Below are 21,040 nucleotides of genomic sequence, written 5' to 3' on the forward strand. Positions count from 1 at the left end.
ATTTTAAAAAATGCCTCGAGCATCCCAGCGATGTCACGACAATTCGGACCACGTTAGAACGTCCACTAGAGGCTTGAGGGTTTCAAATTGGATCGAATGAAAAAACTCGGGGACATTACAAATTCCGAGGGAGTTTCATGTTAAGTTCTGTCGCAAGCACAGGTTTTACGATCTATATCGCTCGTTACGTAATGTAAATTTCCATATAAGATTGACGAGCCTGTTCGACTGGTTGTTGACACGCTGGAAATTTCACTCGACTATCCCACCATCGTCTAAAGATACTCTTGCATTTCTATCGCTCGACAATCAGCAATGTTTTATTCTAATCAAACGATTGTTTTCCGATAATGCAGCAAAATTATTTTGTTAATGCAAAGTAACGCATTCTTAGTAATTATGATTATATAATAACAATCCCCTAAAATTTTTCCCAGAAGCACTCGTTCCCGGGTTAATTCGTCAAAATATTCAGATATTTGTCAATAAATATTTCTTCCGTTCGCTCTCAAATTTTAATCATCAATTAGATATTTACTCTCCAACCTTGTTGTAAACATGTCATTGGATCAAGTTAACAAGAATTCTAAATTCAAAAAAACTAAATAAGCCATAAACATTGCGGAATAAATCAACAGTAATCGAGTACAATCATTGACAAGCTTTATTTTTTTACTTTTGTTTTTTACTTTTAATTTTTGTTGTTTTGTAACATTCAGTTATTTATCTGCTAATCCTAGCGATTCAGAATGAAGGGAACGGGGGAAGGGAGGGGATGAGCAAAGGAGGTGAATATTTCCTCATAAATTTCATTCAATCAGTGACGGTGTCAAAGGTTCCAAGAACGAATTTCGGAGCAATGAATTTTCATTCATTTCTGTCATCATATTTTTAAGTCTCGCGCTCTCTCTCTCTCTCTTATTATTTTGTTTTCATGTTCTATTTGCCGAAAAAATGTCAATTTTTAGTCACTTGTGAACACGTGAAAACACATTTTTCCAGTTCTTCGAATCCCCTACGATATCGCTAAATATTTTTTTCACCATTGATTCATTGGATTATTTAAATTATTCAGTTCGAGTTTGTATTTATTTTTTTCATCATGTTTTTCCTCTACAGCCCTTAGCACCAATGCAGATCCAGAGGACAAGGTAAAAAAAATATATTTTATTTGCTTCTTAAAATTCATCGTTGGAACGAATTGGAGTTTTGTGGGGTTTCAACTAGGAGTTACATCGAACTCAGGATCTGCCAAAATTTTCTTTATCTAAAAATTCGCCAAAAACAATGTATCAACATTTTTTTTTTCCTTCAATTTTGTCTCCATTTGTGATGATAACAGGTTAGTTTGTGACTTGGAACACAGAAAAAAAAACACATTTTCTGCCGTGCAATCCACTTCTCTCTCCTCTCTTCTATTCTATAATTGAGATTTTTATCAGTTCTTCATCATTATTATGTGACTTCAGAAGAGTTAAAATGACGTAAAATACGTTGACAACGTTCAGTTCATATTTTCTCGAGCTCAATTTACCTATTGCGACGTACAAAGAGAGATTGATATTATGCCTATGTTTTTATTTTAATGTAATTCTATACGAATTTTATCGAGATTATAGATCTATTATAACTATTTTTTTAGTGAAGTAGGACGATTGTTGTTTTTTTTAAATCTTCACATAATATGAATTTGTCAGCGATCGAATTTGTTGATCATTCATCAGTTACTATTTTTGAGAGATTGATAATTATGGTAATAACAAATAAATTTGTTCTTTCCGGAAGGAGGAAATATAAAGTTCAAAATTAATGCTTCATACTGCTCCCCATCTCGACAAAATCTTTCAGGATTTAAATATTCTTTTACAAATCGAGACAACGGCCTCATGCTAGCATTATTTATAGACTCAAGTAATAAATTGTCCTTCAGAAAATAAAATTCACAGAAAGCTACAAAAGCGTTTCTTGAAATTTTCTCATTGAACATTTTAATGATTATTGAGACAATTGAGTTATTTACTGAAGATTATATTTCCGTTCAAACACAAATAATTTTTTGGAAATGTTCAAAGACTATGTATTTGTACGTTTTCAAAAAAAAAATTTGGTGAGAAATTATATCTTCGAAATAGACTTCTTCAAGTAATCAACACAATAGGTTGCATCACTTCAAGCCTGATTTGAACAATAAATTTACGCCACAAAAACCAGAAATGTTCTCTTAAAAGGAAAAACTTATAAATCCGTAACGAGAATGAAAAATAAAAAACGAATGAGTTGGCCTTATCACTCTCCCATTCACGCTCCGGAACTCATTCGCTCCATACACCGTCCAGTACATTCATCACGTGAGGGACGCAAAAAGACTCGCAAAAAAAATAATGTGTCTCACCTCAGAAAAGCGACGTGGACCTTAGTAAATACTCACAGTTCAAAAAGGTGGGGTGAGGGGGAGGGGTGGGGGGGGGAGAGAAAATTAAAGAGATATACACAAAATACAGGTACTGCTGCCAGCGAGACAAAACCCGGCCGCAAGATCGCCACAATGTGCCTTAAAAACCTTATCATTTTTTTCCTTAATTCCGTTAAGAAAAAATCATATTCACTTATCTCAACCACTGGACATATCATTCAGTGGGAGAATCAATTGATATAACAGTCAAATATCTGTCCCAGGATCATCGCAAGGGTCAACAATTCCTCATTAACCCCCCGATCCACATTATAAGACCCGGTTAAAACATTGATCACATCCACAATCTGTGAAAAACCGAAATTTCGCTTCACCAATCACATTTTTCAATCGAAGAAAATCTTTGGTCTTTCAACGATTAATTTTCCAATGTTTTTCACCTGCTATTTCTTCAATATATTGGGCCCCCGATGGAGCAAAAAAAACATCATTGAGCATTACGACTGCTGTGATGAATCCTCGAATTGCCCTTGAAATGCGCTCATGCATTTTTATTAAATTAATTCGGGAATTTTTCGCCAGTTAAAATGTCGTTTTATGCACTCGGTTACGTTTTCCAATTGTGCGGATGGGCGCGGGGTGGTGCTTGACTCGTTTGTCCTTGAGATGCTTGTGAGGGTATCATGTCGAGGAGATACTGGCGCTGAAGATCAGCAGCTTGGCGCTGTAGCTCGACGAGACCCTTGCCGCCAGCAGCTTGTGCCATTGCAAGTTGATAAGGATAGAGAAGAGGATTGAAGGGCGGCATCATGTGAGCTGGTAGGGGCTGATGTGGTGGCAGTCCTGGCACTGGATTTTTCGCCAATTCTCGGAGTAGCTGTTGTTGAAGGGCTGCTGCTGCCGCTGCATGATGGGGAGTGAATTTTCCACCCTCTGCCAACTTCACAAGGGGATGCTCTTGCATTTTTTGTGAGGGCGGGGTGGGCGCAGGAGGGGGCGCTTGTTGCACCGAGGGGGGTGGCGCTGGGGGGGTTGCCACTCTTCTAGTTGGAGTCACAGATTTCGGCACTGGTTTTGGCGGTGGATCCGGACTAGGACTCGCTGCTTGCGCCAACTTTTGCTCCATTTCGTGTTCCTGTTGGAGGGCTTTCACAAATGCTGTTTTTAACCTGTGAAAAAGGAATGGTGCGATTATATTATGGTATTGAATTGTCCTTTGAGGAAAAACGACACAAACTATATTTATTAAAAAAATATTGAGAGAATATTTTCTCCAGCTTGGGAACATACGTTCATCTCTCGATATCAAAAAGTTATCTGGATGAGTTCTTTATTAATGGGAAGAGATAGTGAATATCAGCAACTTCAGAAAAAAGTTCAATGACAAACTAAAAATAATTACTATATTCTAATAGAATTCTTATACAACATAGCAATAATTGACTTTTTATCAACTCAACGTGATCAAGAAAAAATATAAACGCTATTTTAAACTTAAAAAAACTGTGAAATAAATTTTTCTTGCAATGAAAGAATAGCATAGAAGACAGTCTAGAAAGACTTTTGTGATGTTTTTGAAGCTAAAAGCTTGTTGAATAATTTATGAAATCAAACACAAGACGGTAGATTTTTCTCATCACCTAGAAAAAAAACTCCGAAGATTTAGAGGTATCCCTCAGAATCAAATCACAATGTCCAGAACGGTTTGACAATAATGTCATGCCTTGGAAGTTCAAAGACCGCGAATAATCCAAAATAAAGTTGGAAACTTTCTTCTAAACTTCATAAAACATTCTTGAACTAAATAGGACATCGCCAAGTATATGAAAGTATTTGAGTACTAATGCGATAATCTTTTATTTCATCCAAAAAACGTTCAATAAGGTTTTTAGAAAGTCACTTATTCAAAAGACATTTGAATTTACCAAATAATTGGTTTGGAACCTTCAACCGGATATAAAAATTGAATAAAAAATTACCGAGTCATTAAAAAACGGAAATGAAAATTTGAATATAAATTACCGATTCGTATGTTCAGCTTTGAGTGCTTTCTTGACATTAGTTGTGACACAATGTTCACAAATGACTCTTGGATCTCTTCCAGCGGGTGGTCTTAAGAACGTCGCATGTTGTCCACGTGGCCCATCCTTTTTACCACTGGTCGCCGGTTTTTCCCATTTCCAAACCGGTGTAAAATCAGTCTTGCACTGTGTACACTCAAATGGCTCAGGTGGTGGTGGTATTGCTGGTTCCTTTGTGATGAAATCCACTACGTGTTCAAGGCCCACGAGATAAATGAACTCAGTGTTGGATGGATTTGGTACGAAGTGCATTTCTGGTGGCGGTGGCTTTGGTGGAGGTATCTGAAGAAGTGTTTTCTCCAGTTGCTTTCTCAGTGCCAATTTCGCTGCTGCCTGACGCTGCGCCGGCGATTGACTGTCTTCCCGCTGTCGCTCCTGAATTTCATCAAAATTTATTATCGATCTGCTCGTCACTTAATTTTTTACACAAACCAATGTTACGAAAATGGAAATCATGAAATTTTTATTTGATTGAATTGAGGAGGAGTAAATGAATCTATCATATTAATGTGTATTTCAGTCTGGGGAAATCGTCAGATTTGATATGAATACATAATGAATTCATTAAAATTTTCTTATAAGTGTTCATGCTATATTACTCCCGTGACTAATAATAATAATAATAATAATAATAATAATTTAGTTGAAAAAATATAAACGAGACTTATTGTCTATATTTGTTATCATAATTGGACGAATTAATATTTCATTTCAATATATTTTTTTGTCACTGCGACTACGTTGAGCCTGCGTTGAAGAGTGCCCTCTCGTTAATTAGTAATGAAAAATGGTAAAGTGTGGCATTCGCTGAACGCAACATCACTGACAAAAAGTATAGTTCAAATACACGTGCGAGAAGGTGTTTAAACTTGACACTTGTTACCAGCCCGTCACACTTGTATCAAATATTCTCTTAAACTGAAGACTGTCAGTCACAGGAAAAAATCTTTTCGGTACTCAGAGGATTACCATTTCAATTCAATCAACAACTTCAAAATTTAATCATCTTGATCAGACATCAAGTTTTCGATATTAAGATACCTGTTCGGGTATGACAGGCGTGTTTATTGACGCAGTTACTTTTGGCTCTGGTGGTCCAACGAGCTGCTTTCCAATTGCACAAAGAAAATTCGTTGAAAGTACAAAAATGGTATGACTGCGGTGATGACATTTTCAATAAAGTTTTTCAAATTCATTTACAACGATTAGAGGAATATTTCTGTAGTTGTTTGACGATCTCTCTGTTATTCTTCAATCGGCAAAACTTACCTGATGTGCAGGAACAGGTGTTGGATCCTTGGTGGTACGCTCTGTTCTGTCGGCAGGTGCATGATACGTTGGCACATTCGCCTGACTTGGTGGTCTAGTCCGTGGATGCGGTGGCTGGGGTATGACCATATTTGGTGGCATTCCTGTACTTGACGTTGGACTTCTACCTACGTTTGGAGGTAGAAGCATTCCTGGTGGTGGTGCGTGAAGACTACTGCTTCTGCTTGGCGCTGGCTGACCCCGCAGCAAGGGTGGTGGAGCTTTTGTGGTTCTGTGACTGATGAAATTAAATATTTAAGTGATATGAAAACGACGAGTCTTTAGAGGAGAAAATATTCCCATTGGATATGCAGTCTTGCATATTCCAGTGTATTGGAGTGAAGCGATAGAAACCATGCACTGGTTAATAAGATTAAATCAATTTCAATAGATCAACTGCATTGGTCCTTTTCTAGATGGGAATTGAATTATTTTTCCTTTAATACTCTAGTTTTTCAGAATTGCAAAATAGGTAAGAGTACTTTTAAAAATTTCTCGGTAATACTCATACCAAAGGTAGAGAGTTTCCATTTTTTTGTCTCGATAATATAATAAGTGAAAAAAAAAATTAAAATTTTTCCTTTTAATCACCAATATTTATAAAATTGTTTATAATTGTTCTCAAGATTCCGTTCTCCTCGACTTTCAGTATGAAAAAGTCATGTAAATTTATAAAGTGCACTCTGCTGAAGAAATAGGTCGACAAATGAATTAAATTTGCTGGATAATAATAATAATAATAATAATAATAATAATAATGAAAATACCTGTGCGGTGCTGGCTGTATGGTTACTGGTGGTGGTAATTTATTAGCTGTCTTAGGTACAGCAGCAATATTTTCTTTGAGCTGTTGAGACTGCCTGAGTTTCTTCAGTAAAACTAATTTCATCTCCTCCGATCTCAGTTCTTCCCTGAGCTTCCTCAAGGTTCTCTCCCTTTCTGCCAATTCGTCGGAGGACAATTCCTTGATCGGGAGTAATGGTGGCATCTCACCCTCGTCACTGTCCGACGTGTTACCATTAACATAACCATTGAGTCTAGGCTCATCAGGACTCTCAGCATAACTTCTCTCTGTTCTTGGTCTGAGGTTTCGCCTGGGCCTTCGGTCATCACCAGACGATTTGTTAGGTGCTAAAATTCCTCGTGATGAGTTTTGAATATTTCTGGGCTCTGGAATATTGTTCTCCGCTGTTGAGGGCTGATAGTGAACACCCAAATCCAGAGGAACACCACTGTCGACTGAGAGATTCGATACTACTGATGGGGAGTCTCGTCTTACACTGTCGAGAATTGAAAAAACATTTAAGTTTACAGTTTATGAAGACAACTATATTATTATTTTTTCATCAAAGTGAATAATAATACCAAAGGATTGTTCCATTATCAGGTAAATATTATATCAATATCAGTCTCTGGCACCACAAGATTTGCAAAATTATAACCATGGGAAATTTTTTAAAAAATCAACTGAATTTATTGAACAAATGAAAACGACTAAACATTCATTTGCACGTAGAAAAGTTATTTTACTTATCAGAGAGATTGTAATTTTCCCTTGTCACTCCCGATAAAAATAAATAACTTTTTCAAAATGTAGCCATTAAATTTTCGCAAATGAACTCCAATCAAACAAATAAGAAATTGTTGTAAAAATAATAATAAATCAAGCATATAAAAAACTGCCACATCCTTCTCATGTTCCCTCAACTTGCGTTAACATTCAACACGTGAAGAAAAAAATGTGCCACATGGCGATAAGTAAAACCTGTTGTTTTATTTAAACACCTGTCGTACGATAACTGCATTTAACTCGATCCCTAATCACCATTTACCACCAATTCGGAATAACTGAGGAAGACCATAAAAAACAAATATAAAATAGCATCTCACCTAACACTGAGATCAACGACAGCGTCACCGTCCAAGTCCATGGCTTCCATTCTACGTATCTCCTGCAAATGAGAGAAGAAAAAATCACTCATCTATAAATTCTTATCACCCACCCACGTTCACCCATTAATCATCACAGAATTAGCCCAGCCCAGTTGCTCCGCTCCTCACAATAACAGTTACACAAAGCCAATGAATCAAAAAAATTTCAGCAACTTGCCAAAAACAATTCAAGTCCAATCCTTCAATTATGAAATAATAACTTCATTATCACCCCAACCTCTTCCTTTCCTGTATTTCTCAAAAACTAGCGGTAACTCGGGTCACACTTATGACCATTCTAACCTCCAGGACATGCACAAAACATCACATTTCTTCCCGGCCCCAGCGCAAATAATTCTACAGGTTAATCACTTCAATAAACAATAACACAACAAATAAAAAAGCTTCTCCACCATCGTAAATCTCCTCTTGTCAACAGTGCTGGAATCCATCTACTTTCCAACTCTTAAAAATGTCCAAGCACATTGCATTCCTGTACAAACATCTTTATCATGGAGAAAAAAAAAAAACATTTCCACAGAACTTTAAAAACAATCGTATCCCTTGAGAACTTGAAAAACTTCGAAATCCCCTGGAATAAACTCTCTCCCTCATCCCCCTAAGTCCACTACAACCCGCCATACCTATCCTCTAAACGGCTTCTCTCAGAATTCTCAGTGACTTCAGACCGAACCAAACCAAACGGTATCGGAGGAATTAAATTTGATGCTTCGGAAGTGGCGTCTCCGCACAATGGCAGCTAAGCGTAGAGAGCGGGACTGTGTAAAAGGAGAGAGAGAGGCCGCAGGGGGAACTAGACGGGGGGAGGGGGAGGAGGAGGAGTGAGTATAGCAGGGAGGGGAGGGGGGTAGGGTGCACACCGAACTCCAATGAGAGAAAGAACGAAACCGAGGTAAAGAGGGGAGAGGAGTCTGCAAGAGAGAGCGAGAGAGAGAGAGAGAGAAACATTTGAAGAGAAACCAGAAGCAGAGGGGACACTGTCGCACATTAATTACTTCTCCCCTCGCCCTTTTACATCACCCCTACCCCTTCCCGCGGCCCACCGGCCCCACTGCCTTCTCATCGACGAGAATCCTCGTCCTAGCCGCTCATTCTGTCCCCCCCCCCTCCCCGAAGCAACCGTGCGTGAGAGAGAGAAAGAGAATATTAGAGGGGGGTTTACTCTCATTCTATCTCCAAAAGTTATACAAATTCAGTCGTTATGTATTTCTCTTCCTCTATTTTCCTCCGGTTTCTTCTATTTCACTACCGCCTTCATTGCCACCCCCACCCAAATAAGGGTCGGACGAAGGGGAGTCTGATCACCATTCACCCTGGGATACAAACCACCCAACCACCCATCTACCCTTTTAACCCATTGGGGGACCACTGGAGAAGGGAAGGGGGCAATGGGAGGCGGGTGGATAGGTTGATGTGAGTGGGTACATACGTGTGCTATATTGGAAAATCGATTTTTTAGGCGACCTCACTCCACTGCGGGTTAGTTTGGTGTTTTTTTTGTATGTGGGGGGGAGGAGGAGGAGGAGGAGGATTAAAATGGCAAAGTATTCGGGAATGGACAGGGAGGGCAAAGAAGAGGGGAAGTGTGTGGAGGAGGGAGGTGGATGGGCGACCGTCATACACGTAATTACAGGCGTTTCAGGCCGACAACCGTATACGACCTCGTATCTTTTTCCCTTGTGTCATTTAATGTTGTTTTTTTCTGTATTTCTTGCTGCGAGGATTCCTTTTTCATGGGGTGACAGGAGAAAGGGAATAGGGGGGAGAGGGGTAAAGGGTTATTTGAAAAAAGGAATGGAATGTATTGGGGGATGTAAAAATGAATTCAGTGGAGAATAAATGTTGTTGGGAAATTGAAATAATATAATGGTTTAATTTCTGTTGGGGTTATGCGGTTATTTTATTTATTTTTTTTTCCTTCCTTACATGTAATTGGTGAATTTTGGGAAAGTGCCAAGGCCGTTGCTTTCCCACAGTATGCAGAACCCATGCATCTTATCATTCCAGTTTTCATGGCAGAAAAGTGAAGTGAAGGTTCGACAATTTTCCGAATTTTTTGGGTTAATTAGCATCTGGGTGGGAAATTGATACTTTACCTCGATTTTTAGTAATCCAAGTGATGAGATTAAACGAGAATGAGCCGGTTAGCTTCATGTAAGCCCGTTCAGACTCTCATCTGGACGGCGTAACATACACGGAATTCCTTTTACACGTTGTACAAACTCTCACTCACGATGTTTCAACTGATAATAAGAAATAAAAATGTCAACTCGATTGATTTGCGCTTATCTGTCGCGGTTGTTTGACGGACTCAAGGAGCAACACTGTGTCTATTGGAGATTGATCTTTTATTGTCATTGATGCTCACACTCACACATCATCCGGGATTAAAGGTACACAGAAACACTGATGCATTTTAACATTTTTATCGTCGGTTTATAAAGTCGAATTTTCGCACGCTTTCGTCTCGCTTGTTCCCGGCATCTTACTCACTAGATTCACGACCGTGTGTAGAGCGTCGGGATATTGCGGCAAGGGTTAAGGGTAATTGTGATGTATGACTGGACTAGGAGATGTTATTTAGGGAGATGATGATGACGAGTGATTAAATATTTCCACACTGGATTTTTTTTCGGGGGATAGACGTGAAAAAATACGCGCCACCTCTGCGAAAAAATTAACGAGAGTGATTCAACATGGCGGACACACCGCCACACTCGGTCAAACTTACTCTGTCTCACTCACTCAGCACTTGCCCCCACTAGTGATGCTCACCGCCGGCAGCCAATCATCCGGGTTTGATCCGATTGTTACTTGGGTGTTTTAATTTATCGTTGAATTTTTAATTTTTCTTTTCAACGAGTGTCGTGACTTTGAATAAATCACTTGACGGGCTGGTTAATACCGCAGGGTATTTTTCAGGTAGTAGTAGACAATGTTTATTGGATGTTGTGGGTCGAGACACGCGCGTGGTGTATGTACAACTACTTTGCGCCTTCGGTCGACCGCCCGCACGTTGGTGTATAACGGAAGGAGACCGGAAGAACCGAGGGTTAATGAGGGAGAACAGTGCTATCTAGTGGAATGCTTGGCAGAGTGGTAGGTTATCGATTCTACTGTTGATAGAGAAGATTTTCCGGCCAATGGTCTATTTGAATGAAATTCGAAATGGATAAATTTTTCCAATTTTTGCGTTGGGATTTCTGTACTTGTCGACAATTGTTTTTTTGCCGCTAAATTGAAAATATAAACAATAAGTTGATCACGTTACATAGTAGCAATATAGAGATTTAAAAAGTTGAAGAGTTGCCCATAAATTTGACATTTAATAGGTTAATCAAATTAAGCCATATAATTTTGGGAAAATTTTAATTGTGAGATTGAATCAATGAAATAATTTATCGGATTAATATGATGTATTTAGAAATACACAAATGGGAATAAAGGAGTTACTGAAGAATTGCATGTTTCTTTATTTTCACAGTTTTTTTTAAATGATTGAATACAGTAGACATCATCGGATAACAGTTTAATTGGTACGTACGAGATAGGAACGTGAAATCCAATATTTTTTATTTCCATTTTCTCTGGCTGGACATTAATCGATGAATGCCATAAATGTCAGTAAAATTGCCACTCAATTATTATTCACTCCCATTGTTGAATACTCTATCTATAAGAGACACAGTTATTTGAACAATTTACAACAAATAGCGATAATATTCATAATTTATTGAAAATTTTGGGTCCTTCAGTGATTTTTATATTATTTTTACTCGAAAGGTCAGTTAATTAAACTTGGCCAAGTTCAGAAGTGGATATTTCTTCGTAATAATTTGATTGATGAAACTATACATGGTACAATTAATTTTACAATAATTGTCAATATAGCAGCGCAGACCAATCTTCTTATCCTTTTAATTTGAATTATTGTTTTTTCCAATTCATTGGAAAAAGTCAGATGGTTGTACTCCAATGATTATTTTTCGTAAAACAATTTAACAGAAAGGTATTTCTTGCGATTGTGCGGCTACAAACACTCCAATCCGCCTGCAGATCGCTCTCCATAAATATCGCTTTTCATCTATGTATATCCCCTTAATAACCCCTAAGTTAACTATGCCGCAATTAGTGTGAAACTAAAGTATCAAAAGACGCTTCCGACTGACGTCTATAGAATAAAAATGGGAGGTTATGTTAACAATCATAGCCAAGTTGTGTAAAAATCATCAATAGTGAAAATATTTGCACGAAATTATAAACAAATATTTCGTTCCTCTTTCCTTCATTAAAGAAAATAATAAAAATTTTAAAATACATTCAATAAGACATTTCCACAATTTTATTTATTAAATAAATGTCGGAATTGCATGTTTTAATTTTCCTGCGCTTCAGTTACATATAATTTTATTTCTCCTGCTATAAATAATTACGACAACTAATTTTTCTACTTTCACGAATATTCCTCCAAAGGTGAGCTCAAACACGAGAAAATAATAATTTCCCATTTGGTTGAAAAAAAAAATGATTTGTAGGTGGGAAGAGATTGGAGTGTGCGTAACTTCAGTAAAACATTTCTTACTAAAGAAAAATCATTATTTCCTCGATTATAATCACCCTCATCCCGAAACGCATGCTCCCCTCTTGTCTCGCGTTATGGAATGATAAAAAAGTAAATTTTCAATACATTTTGGCGATTGTAATCCACTCCTCTAGGTATGAGAAGATATTTTCGTCTTAATAACAGTGGGAAACAGAAACCATTAGTTTTCGTAACACGATTTTTTTCTTATCTATTTTGCTTTGCCTTTTACATCAACTCTTGCTTCTCACAACAATCGATTTTACATTTCTTGTAGCATTAGGAACTTTTAATACTGTTGGTAAATATCATATTAATCTTCAAGAACGAGTTACATTGGAATGAATGTTTAATTCCCAGTATTTGGTTCTCAGTTATTCGTTTTATTTGTTTTTGGAATGACAAAGTGTTTTCTTTTCCTCTTCTCGTTCTCAGTTCCTGTATCACACGCATACTATTTCGTCCGTGAAATGTCAAAACGTTTTGAGCACGTCTTCACCAAAGTTTTATCATTAATTTGTGTTGTTGCAATATTCTCAGCCCCAAAACATCGTGGTTCCTTGTATTTTCAACTTTGTACTGTAAAAATTTTCGCCATTAATTATGTATTCTTTTCTGAAAATATCGACAGCAATCAAAATAATTTTTTTAGCTGAGAAAATTTCTAATAATATTTTTTTTGTCAGATTTTCTGATGAAAAATCACTGGTTATCGAATTAGCTTTACGTTCACAATGGACTTTCTATGTTCAATGACGTTTTATCACTTCACTTCTCATTTGATTTTAGAAATTTCATGTCACACAGATATAACGGTAGGTACTTATGAATTACAAGCGAGATGAATCGCTAGAACAACACATTTCTCAGGATAAAAACGTAAAGTAATAATAAAATTGATTTTCCCCTAGCGATCCTCCACATTTGACGAAACTGGTGCAATGCACAGGATTTAAACAGCCTTCTCTTTCTCTCTCTCTCTCTCTTTCTCTCTCTAATGCGCGTTCTTCCATTCTATAGTTTCTTTTTACAGATTTTTCAGTTTCTGTCGTACATCTCTCTAAGGTTGTTTTTTTTTCTTTTTTTTCATTAAAATATCACCAGTGCAATTTTTACAATTTCTTGTAATTGAGTGACTTTAATTGATCGCTCCTGTGGTCGACCTTTGTCTTTTAATTTTTGTTAAAATGCACTGGTGATGAGTTAACGCATGTTTATCACAGATGTTTAAATAAATCGCCCCTTTGACAATACTTTTAAGCTCACTCGATCTTAACGCGTGATGGAATCACCATTACTATTTAGTTTATTTGCTCCTTTGTACGTAGTTGAGTCTGCCCCCATATGTTATTGCATTGTTAGAGATTTTTGAATGAGAAAATAAATAAAACTCGGAAATGTTCATTCACTCACGTAAACAAGCAAATAAAAAATTAAATTTTTGTATTTGACTTTGTATGGCTTAAATTCAGTTCAATATATTCATCAGATTAATCAATTGGTTGATACATGAAAATATTCAAAAAATTCCAACAATGCATTGTTCTACGTTGTTATAATGTTCATCACAGATATTATCACCTGGGGCTTATCCTCCCAGGGCCCACACTAGCTTCCTCGTCACTAAGGCCTGCCTTAGTAAAAAAATATACGATCGGTTCTTAAAAAATAGATCTTAAGACATTTTTTTGTTTCTTTAATTTCGCTAACATCGCTCTCGTTTGGTATTATTTTACAAGTTAGTTTTGATTCCTGGCAGGCGAATCTTAATGATCTTAATGTTACGTAATTCTGGGGGATTTTTGTTTTATCTTTAGTTAACTTTAAATCATTATCTTTGATCCTCGAGTGAGCTCAGGGCATTTTCAGATCTACGCTATTCCACGTGTGTCGCCTCTCAATTAATGACACACATTCATAATATTTTTGCAGAATAAAAACATTGGAGATAGAAATATTGGCTTTGTGCATTTGTTGACTCAAACCCAGTGGGAGTTTTTCTCCTTCGTCTTTCAAATAACTTGAGTAGAAAAATGTTTACAGAGTTTTTGTTCCAAATCCACTATGTTCAATGATATTCACAAAGGAATTCATATAAAATTTTCCCTCATTTTCATGTCGATCTTGGCCTTGGAAAGTGACTCAACAGAGAATAAAATAATTCATAAACGTCAAGAAATCACGAATGTGTATCCACATGACACCAATCCAGCATCTAGATTGCGTATCGCGTTTGGCAAGCTCAGTCTTATGGGTCGTATTTGTAACATGTTTTTTTAATTCATTGCTACAAGCATTTGTTAATTGCTTTTTTTATCTATTCTTGCATTTGTGCCCATGCTGGCTGGTGCCACATATACCCCTCAATTGTTATTTCATCTATCTTTGTACAAGAGGTCTCGCATTATTCAAAGAGAGGCGACAATCACGGATATCACTTTTGTATTTTAAATATTTTTTTGTTTTGTCGACTATTACGCACGGATATTACGGCACACATTTGCACATTGCCTCAAGAAGATTTTTTTTTATTCACGTTAATGAGTTTATTTTGCCACAGTATCTTCTACCATTATGGTCGATATTTAAAAAGAAAACATATCGGTTGTGGAAAGAGATGTTTCCAAAATAGATCAGCAGATTACTTTGCAAATATCTTAGGAAAGATGAAATTCAGATGAAAAAAAATAATAAAATGATGGTTTTCCAGAGAATTTCTAGAGTTAACTAAACATCTCGAAAATTCACTGGTCTCAGAGATATTTGCAATATAATCAGTGTGAAATTTTTGAGGTTTTCCATCTTCTGTCCTTTACTACTGCTATCAGTTTGAAATTTAATGTTATTTCTTCCTTCATTCTAATGAAATAAACATTAATACGAAAGATCGTTGATGCTTATGTTTTTCAAACCTCTCTCACTTTTCGCACGTTTTTTTTTTCTTAAATTTCTCATTGATCTACTAACTAGTTCTTTGAGTGAACTCATAAGACGGGCGCGGATATTCTTCTTTTATTTTTTCACGTTTATTCCTCATCTTCACACTCTTTCGATATTTTTTTTGGTCGAATGATTGTCACTCGACTCAGGTACATGTTAAGGCCCGTTCTAACATTGGTTTCTCATCATCAATATTTACCTTTTTTATTCCCCGGCAAATTAATTAGATCCCACATTTCTTTTAATATCTCATAGATCTTTGCACATTAAAAAGCACGCACTCGTGTTTATTCCCCTTTATTCTTCACGCACCACACCCTCGAACACAAATAAAAGATTACTATGTTATATAGAGAGGAGATTTAATGAATTAAAATTACCAGATAAATAGTTTTAAATAATAGAAAAAATTAACGAGATACCAAAATTTTTGACTTTCTCGTATATTCTGTGGCTGGCAATCGCTCCTCAGGCACTTTATAACTAGTATCTCAAGTCTATGGTGGTAAGTGATCAGAGGAGATATCATTGAGACACAATGAAAATGACAATTATTTTTTTGAGTATCTTAGAAACCAATTCGTTGGATCGTTTCGAAAATTCTTTTGCGTTAGAAATTTCAGGTATCGCAGAAATTTTTCTTGTAAAAATTGGATTTTTCGGGGATTGTTAATTTTCATTTTAAGTTTGAATTTTATTTTGCAATTGTCTCGAAATATGGGAGTGTGGAGGGAGATTTCACGAAATTTTCTACGACCGATAAATTTCTAACAAGAAAGATTTTCAGATAAATTTGTAGTTCATCAAGATTAACCTCAAAATAATTTTTCAATCTATCTCCTTTTACCTTTAATCACCATGGAATAGTCTCAATCACCAAAGAAATAGTTGTCTAACAACGTCGTCCATGCTGAATGCTCGAAACTCGTTGAAAACGAATTTCTCATGCGTGTGCACTGAATAATAAACCACCTATGACTGACTTAACACGACTAGCAAACTAATTCCCTAGTACTTTTTGAAAAATAGATGTATACTTGAAAATGGCAATAAATTCAGCAGTCAGATACGAGTATAATTCTCCCTCATTTTTAACAATAATGTTGACGAAAAAAAAATTACTCCAATAACTTTTCAATAATTAACTAATTAACTTCTCTTTTTGTTTTTAAATCGTGTGGGCCCGATTGGTTGTCGTATTAAAAATAACCTCGGTGCCGCCTTTGTCGTCGTGGTCACGATCTACGTGACTCTAAAAATGTATCTCTGTACGCCTCTACTTGTTTTAGGCTTTCATTACATTTTCACTCTTGTTATGTTGATTAAACTAATGTTTCAAGTCTGGAAATATGTTGTAATCATTTTATATGAATTTTTTCATTTACCTAATCTCCGGAATTATAGTCCCATCTCGAATCTCTCCTGGAAGATCATGATGCGTTCTCGGCGATTCTTTGCATGCCGTTTGTACATATCTTCAGTCTCGCAATGCTCTTCATACGTTTCCATTGTTTTAATTTAATGAAACATTGACCCTCATTGGTCTTGGTCATTCTGGATTATAATCCATTCGTCATATATCCACCTCCCTACGAGTTCAACATCTCCTTCATTTCACCTTAGATATCACAAAGCAAACAACCATTCTGAAATGCATCTCATTGGAAGGAGTATTTTTGATTGATTCATTCATTAATTAACGATGGTTTTTTAATGGCTGCTGGCGCTCATCTGCTCTATTCTCTCGATAAAACAAATATCCAAGTTATTTAGCATCTCTCAGGACCAGAGGCATGATAACGTCCCTGCTGTCGCCAGAGAGTGCATCAATCAGCACAGGTGTCAATTCAGCATCGGTAATGGGCTTCCAATTAGCTCCCATGATCTTTCTAATCTCACTCTTCGTCTTTTCAAACTCGAACTCATCCTCGATGATGATACTGCTCTCCGAAAATTCGAATCGTTGAAGGACATCTCCTCTCAATCTTGCAATAGCTAGGAGGTTCTCCTGGTAATACTTGTGGCCAATGTAGACCATTTCAAGGAGGTTAGGACACCTCCAGGCCATGAGGACAAGGGCGTCAGCGCGATCGTCTGTGAGCGGCCACATCTCGTCCTCGTTAATTGAATCAATCCACACGAAAGATTTCAAGCTTGAGGAATACCACGCGGAGAGGTTGAAGAGGGCTGCAAGATTCACAGACTCGCAGAAGAGGACTTTCACGTGAGTTAGTGGCATTGCAGGGCGGAGAATTGCGGAGTCGAGAACTGTGACGCCGATGTATGCGTGAAGAAGGTTTAGCCGAAGTCCGCAGCGTTTGTTGTTGTGTACGAAACGCTGCCAGGAGACGTTAGAGGTGCTAGGCTGATCATCTCGCCAATTGTGGACGTGCACGACTAGTCTCTCGAGGTTTCCAGATGTCAGGGACTCCAAGAGAGTGTCGCTTAGGTGCTCGTAGTCCAACGTGAGTACTACCAGGCTCTCGAATTGGCTAAAGACTATTGGATGCAGTGAAACGTACTCGTAGTTCTCTGGATCCTCCTTCACGGAGGCTAGACCCAGGTGTGTCAGGTGCTTACCGTGGTGGAGGATCAGAGTGTCGATGAGCTCTTCTAAGCGAACGGAAAGGTCCTCGTTGCAGCCTAAGCTCAGCGCTTTCAGTTGCTTTGCTGTGGCGATTATTTTCAGGAGGGATTTGTAAATTCTGTCGGTACGTTTGGAGGTGTCATTGCAATTAGCACTTCCCTCAAAGCTTGAGGATGTCGGTTCGATTATTAGTTTCTTCAGGTTACGGTTGTCTCGTAAGTTCCAGAGTAGGGACTCCAGTTGGTCACTCCAGTGCAGTGTTTGGCATCTGATGGTGGCGTTCTGAACACTCAGTGCGAAACACTCCGCTAAGTGTCTGGAAGGTATTTTTCAGAGTTAATGGGAGGCTAAAGTTATTTGACTGTGGATTTTGAGGTGTCTCTGAGGAAAACTATTTTAGAATTTAGTTTTTCTTTAAGCAGTATGGCAAATTTCGTTTGCTAATGTCTTACATTGCAGGTTGTCTCTTCGAAATGAGAGATAAAAAATAAAAGTAATTGCAGAAGAGTTTGAATAATTAAACGAATTAACGATGAAAACAATAAAGAATGTTTTCCATGGGGAATGTTCCTTATTGCTCTCTCCAACGAAAAAGTGAAGGTAAAAAAAAATACACAACATACAGAAGAGAAAGTTCTGGCCATTGAAAGAAAAGTAGAATTTTGAATAAATACCTTGACCACGATATACTCATACAGCTCTCATAAACAAAAGTGATATCCTTCCAGAAGCTCGGGTGGAAGAGTGCCTGTCGCCAATTTTTACAAACCTGTGAGGACCCATTTTGTTTTAAAGCACATGGAAAACAATAGCAATAACAGAGAAATGTGAAATGTAAATACCCTTGACATTGAGAGGATATAAACAACGTTTGTCTCCGCCCAGGAAAAATTAAAGATTTCAGGCAAGTTCCCATAAAAATATATTACTCACTAATAAAATAGAACAGCCTCGGAGCCCACCCATAATTTCTGAACAATTAACCGGGACAGAAAAATAAGGCATAAAAATACACTGGAAGAATATTTTTTTTTCAAAATGTACTTACACCAGAGGCATTAATTCTGTCTTTGTGTTTGAGATACGAATATATTTCAAGCATAATAACACTGGGTAGACTGTCCCAGCAATTCGTACCATCGTGTGTCATATTTGACGTTTTGATTTATAGTTGAGACACAACCGATGAATGGAAACGAGGGAAAAAACCTCAGGTTAGAGTGAGGGAATAAAAATCCAACAAACGTATGTTGGAATAACCGAGGTCGGTCCCACCTTCAATGCAATGAGTGCAATTATCCTGTCACTCCGGCGACGATTACAACTGGATAAGTCAATAGAATAGAATATTAATTTCAATCAATCGATCAATTTTAATCGTTTATCATAGATGATGAACATAAAACGATACCATCTTGCGACACCAATCGAGACTCGAGACCAGAACAGAATAGAGCTTAGAAAACCCGAGAATCATCGACAGACCACCAGCTGCCCACAAACACGACCACACGACTGACAAATGGCAACAGATTTTTCTTTCCAATCGTGGGGGAACCCTATGCGAAACGATTGTGGAGGGGGAAGATCAGAGTTGGAAAGAGGTACAAGGGCATGAGCGGAGTAATCGTTTCCAATTTTTTTTCAAAATACCGCGGAAAGGAGCGACTCTAAGGAGAAATGGTTAAATAACTTTTTGTGGAGAACTCAGTAATGTATGAAAAGTCCTTGTGATGAAGCTAGCTAAGATTCTTCGTTTACAAGTATTTCGATAATTGGAGGTTGACACAGTTTGGACTTGCTCCCCTTTAACACTAAAGTCTGTTAATTTTATCATAAGGACTTGGTGGCTCCATCTGTGATATCGATTTTCCTTCACACTGGCAGGGAAGATTTCTATTTTACCCCGTTAATTTGAAGCTGTGAAAGGCTAACGAAAGTGAGGTGAGTCAATATTTCTTAAATAATGGTTTTTACTGAGTATTTTTATTATTCTTCGAGGAATTGATCAGTTTACTCTGGTCAATAATTTTTTGATTTTTTTTGGAAACCAGAATTTTACGGACACATAGTTAGAAGGTAATTAACGAATTTTGAGATGAATCTAATCTCAATCATTTGGGAATAGTTTAGGAAAGTTTAGGAATACATTCGCATAGTTTAGGAACTAATAGTTTATTTATAATTAATGACTCTTTTATTGGCGTATAGTTAGCAGGTGGAGCAGATGATAAGTTCGAATCTTAATCGGATTTGCATAGATCGATGTAACATAATTTGGGAAGTCTAAAAAACATTAATTCAGAGTTTAGGAATTAACTGTTATTATTTAATTAATGGTTTTCTAATTGTGACTGGGGGGCAGGCTGCGCATGCGCATACGCCCTTGTGGCCGAGGGTATACAGGGTCCCCTTTAGCCTCCTGCTGGTGGTGCACCGGCATGTTTTGGGGGTAATTTTGAACCGAAAAGTCCTTTTCCACTTTTCGCTCGGACGCACCCCTATCGAGATATTGGGGTGAAAAGCACGGCCAATGGGGCGCGAGAGAGAGGGGGAAAGATATTTCTCTCTCACTCATTGGCAATTTTAAAACAATCCTTTGGAGGGGGGGGAGGTGATTAGATTAGATAATTAATGTTTAAAATCGTCGAAATAGATGTCGAAATTCCCAGGGGATGGCTCGCGATTTTCGCGGAATCCGGAGCAATAAACGTGTTTTCTTGATTATCAAGTAAACAAATGGATTTACGGCCTTTTGTCACAAGACATTTTTTGCAGAGAATCAAATTTTCTACAACAAATGTCTTCTGGTGGCATCCCGTAAATCCATTAGTTTATTTAATAATTGGATTTAAAATTTTAACCAAAATCCTCAATTTATTAATAAACTTATACATTTTCGCGATTTTTACATAAGATAGTCGTTTTCTGGGTTTCGGGGGGGGGGGGGGTGATGATTAGACCCCCCCCCCAAGGATTCTCTTGAAATTGCCAATGAGTGAGAGAGAAATATCTTTCCCCCTCTCTCTCGCGCCCCATTGGCCGTGCTTTTCACCCCAATGTCTCGATAGGGGTGCGTCCGAGCGAAAAGTGGAAAAGGACTTTTCGGTTCAAAATTACCCCCAAAACATGCCGGTGCACCACCAGCAGGAGGCTAAATTGGACCCTGTATACCC

At 37.5% G+C, this 21,040-nt stretch overlaps 2 protein-coding genes across 10 annotated transcripts; both read right to left on the reverse strand.

The window, feature by feature from the left end:
- Positions 1-646: 646 nt before the first annotated feature.
- On the reverse strand, positions 647-10,775 carry Simj (simjang). 6 transcript variants are annotated; one of them, XM_064128651.1, is made up of 7 exons: positions 10,487-10,775; positions 7,693-7,754; positions 6,570-7,082; positions 5,764-6,040; positions 5,536-5,601; positions 4,436-4,869; positions 647-3,582 (listed from the first exon to the last, which is right to left on the reverse strand). In XM_064128651.1, the coding sequence occupies exons 2-7, from the start codon at positions 7,740-7,742 to the stop codon at positions 3,021-3,023; spliced, it is 1,902 nt and encodes a 633-aa protein (XP_063984721.1). In that variant the 5' UTR covers positions 7,743-7,754; positions 10,487-10,775; the 3' UTR covers positions 647-3,020. The 6 variants fall into 6 exon arrangements, with proteins under 6 accessions (XP_063984721.1, XP_063984706.1, XP_063984713.1 ...); XM_064128636.1 differs by having other exon boundaries at positions 9,852-10,774; XM_064128643.1 differs by lacking the exon at positions 10,487-10,775 and adding an exon at positions 8,379-8,533.
- A 412-nt stretch (positions 10,776-11,187) lies between these two features.
- Positions 11,188-19,433, reverse strand: LOC135166462 (F-box only protein 33). 4 transcript variants are annotated; one of them, XR_010299687.1, is made up of 5 exons: positions 19,276-19,433; positions 18,913-19,188; positions 18,539-18,633; positions 16,663-18,180; positions 11,188-11,428 (listed from the first exon to the last, which is right to left on the reverse strand). XR_010299687.1 is itself a non-coding variant. In XM_064128695.1 (4 exons), exons 2-4 carry the CDS (start codon positions 19,012-19,014, stop codon positions 17,043-17,045), a joined length of 1,335 nt encoding a protein of 444 aa, XP_063984765.1. In that variant the 5' UTR covers positions 19,015-19,188; positions 19,276-19,433; the 3' UTR covers positions 11,467-17,042. The 4 variants fall into 4 exon arrangements, 2 of the variants coding, with proteins under 2 accessions (XP_063984765.1, XP_063984787.1); XR_010299686.1 differs by lacking the exon at positions 11,188-11,428 and adding an exon at positions 11,467-12,916; XM_064128695.1 differs by lacking the exon at positions 11,188-11,428 and having other exon boundaries at positions 11,467-18,180.
- Between the last annotated feature and the right edge of the window lie 1,607 nt (positions 19,434-21,040).

This window comes from Diachasmimorpha longicaudata, chromosome 1 (genome assembly GCF_034640455.1).
Source record: "Diachasmimorpha longicaudata isolate KC_UGA_2023 chromosome 1, iyDiaLong2, whole genome shotgun sequence".
Lineage (NCBI taxonomy): Eukaryota > Metazoa > Arthropoda > Insecta > Hymenoptera > Braconidae > Diachasmimorpha > Diachasmimorpha longicaudata.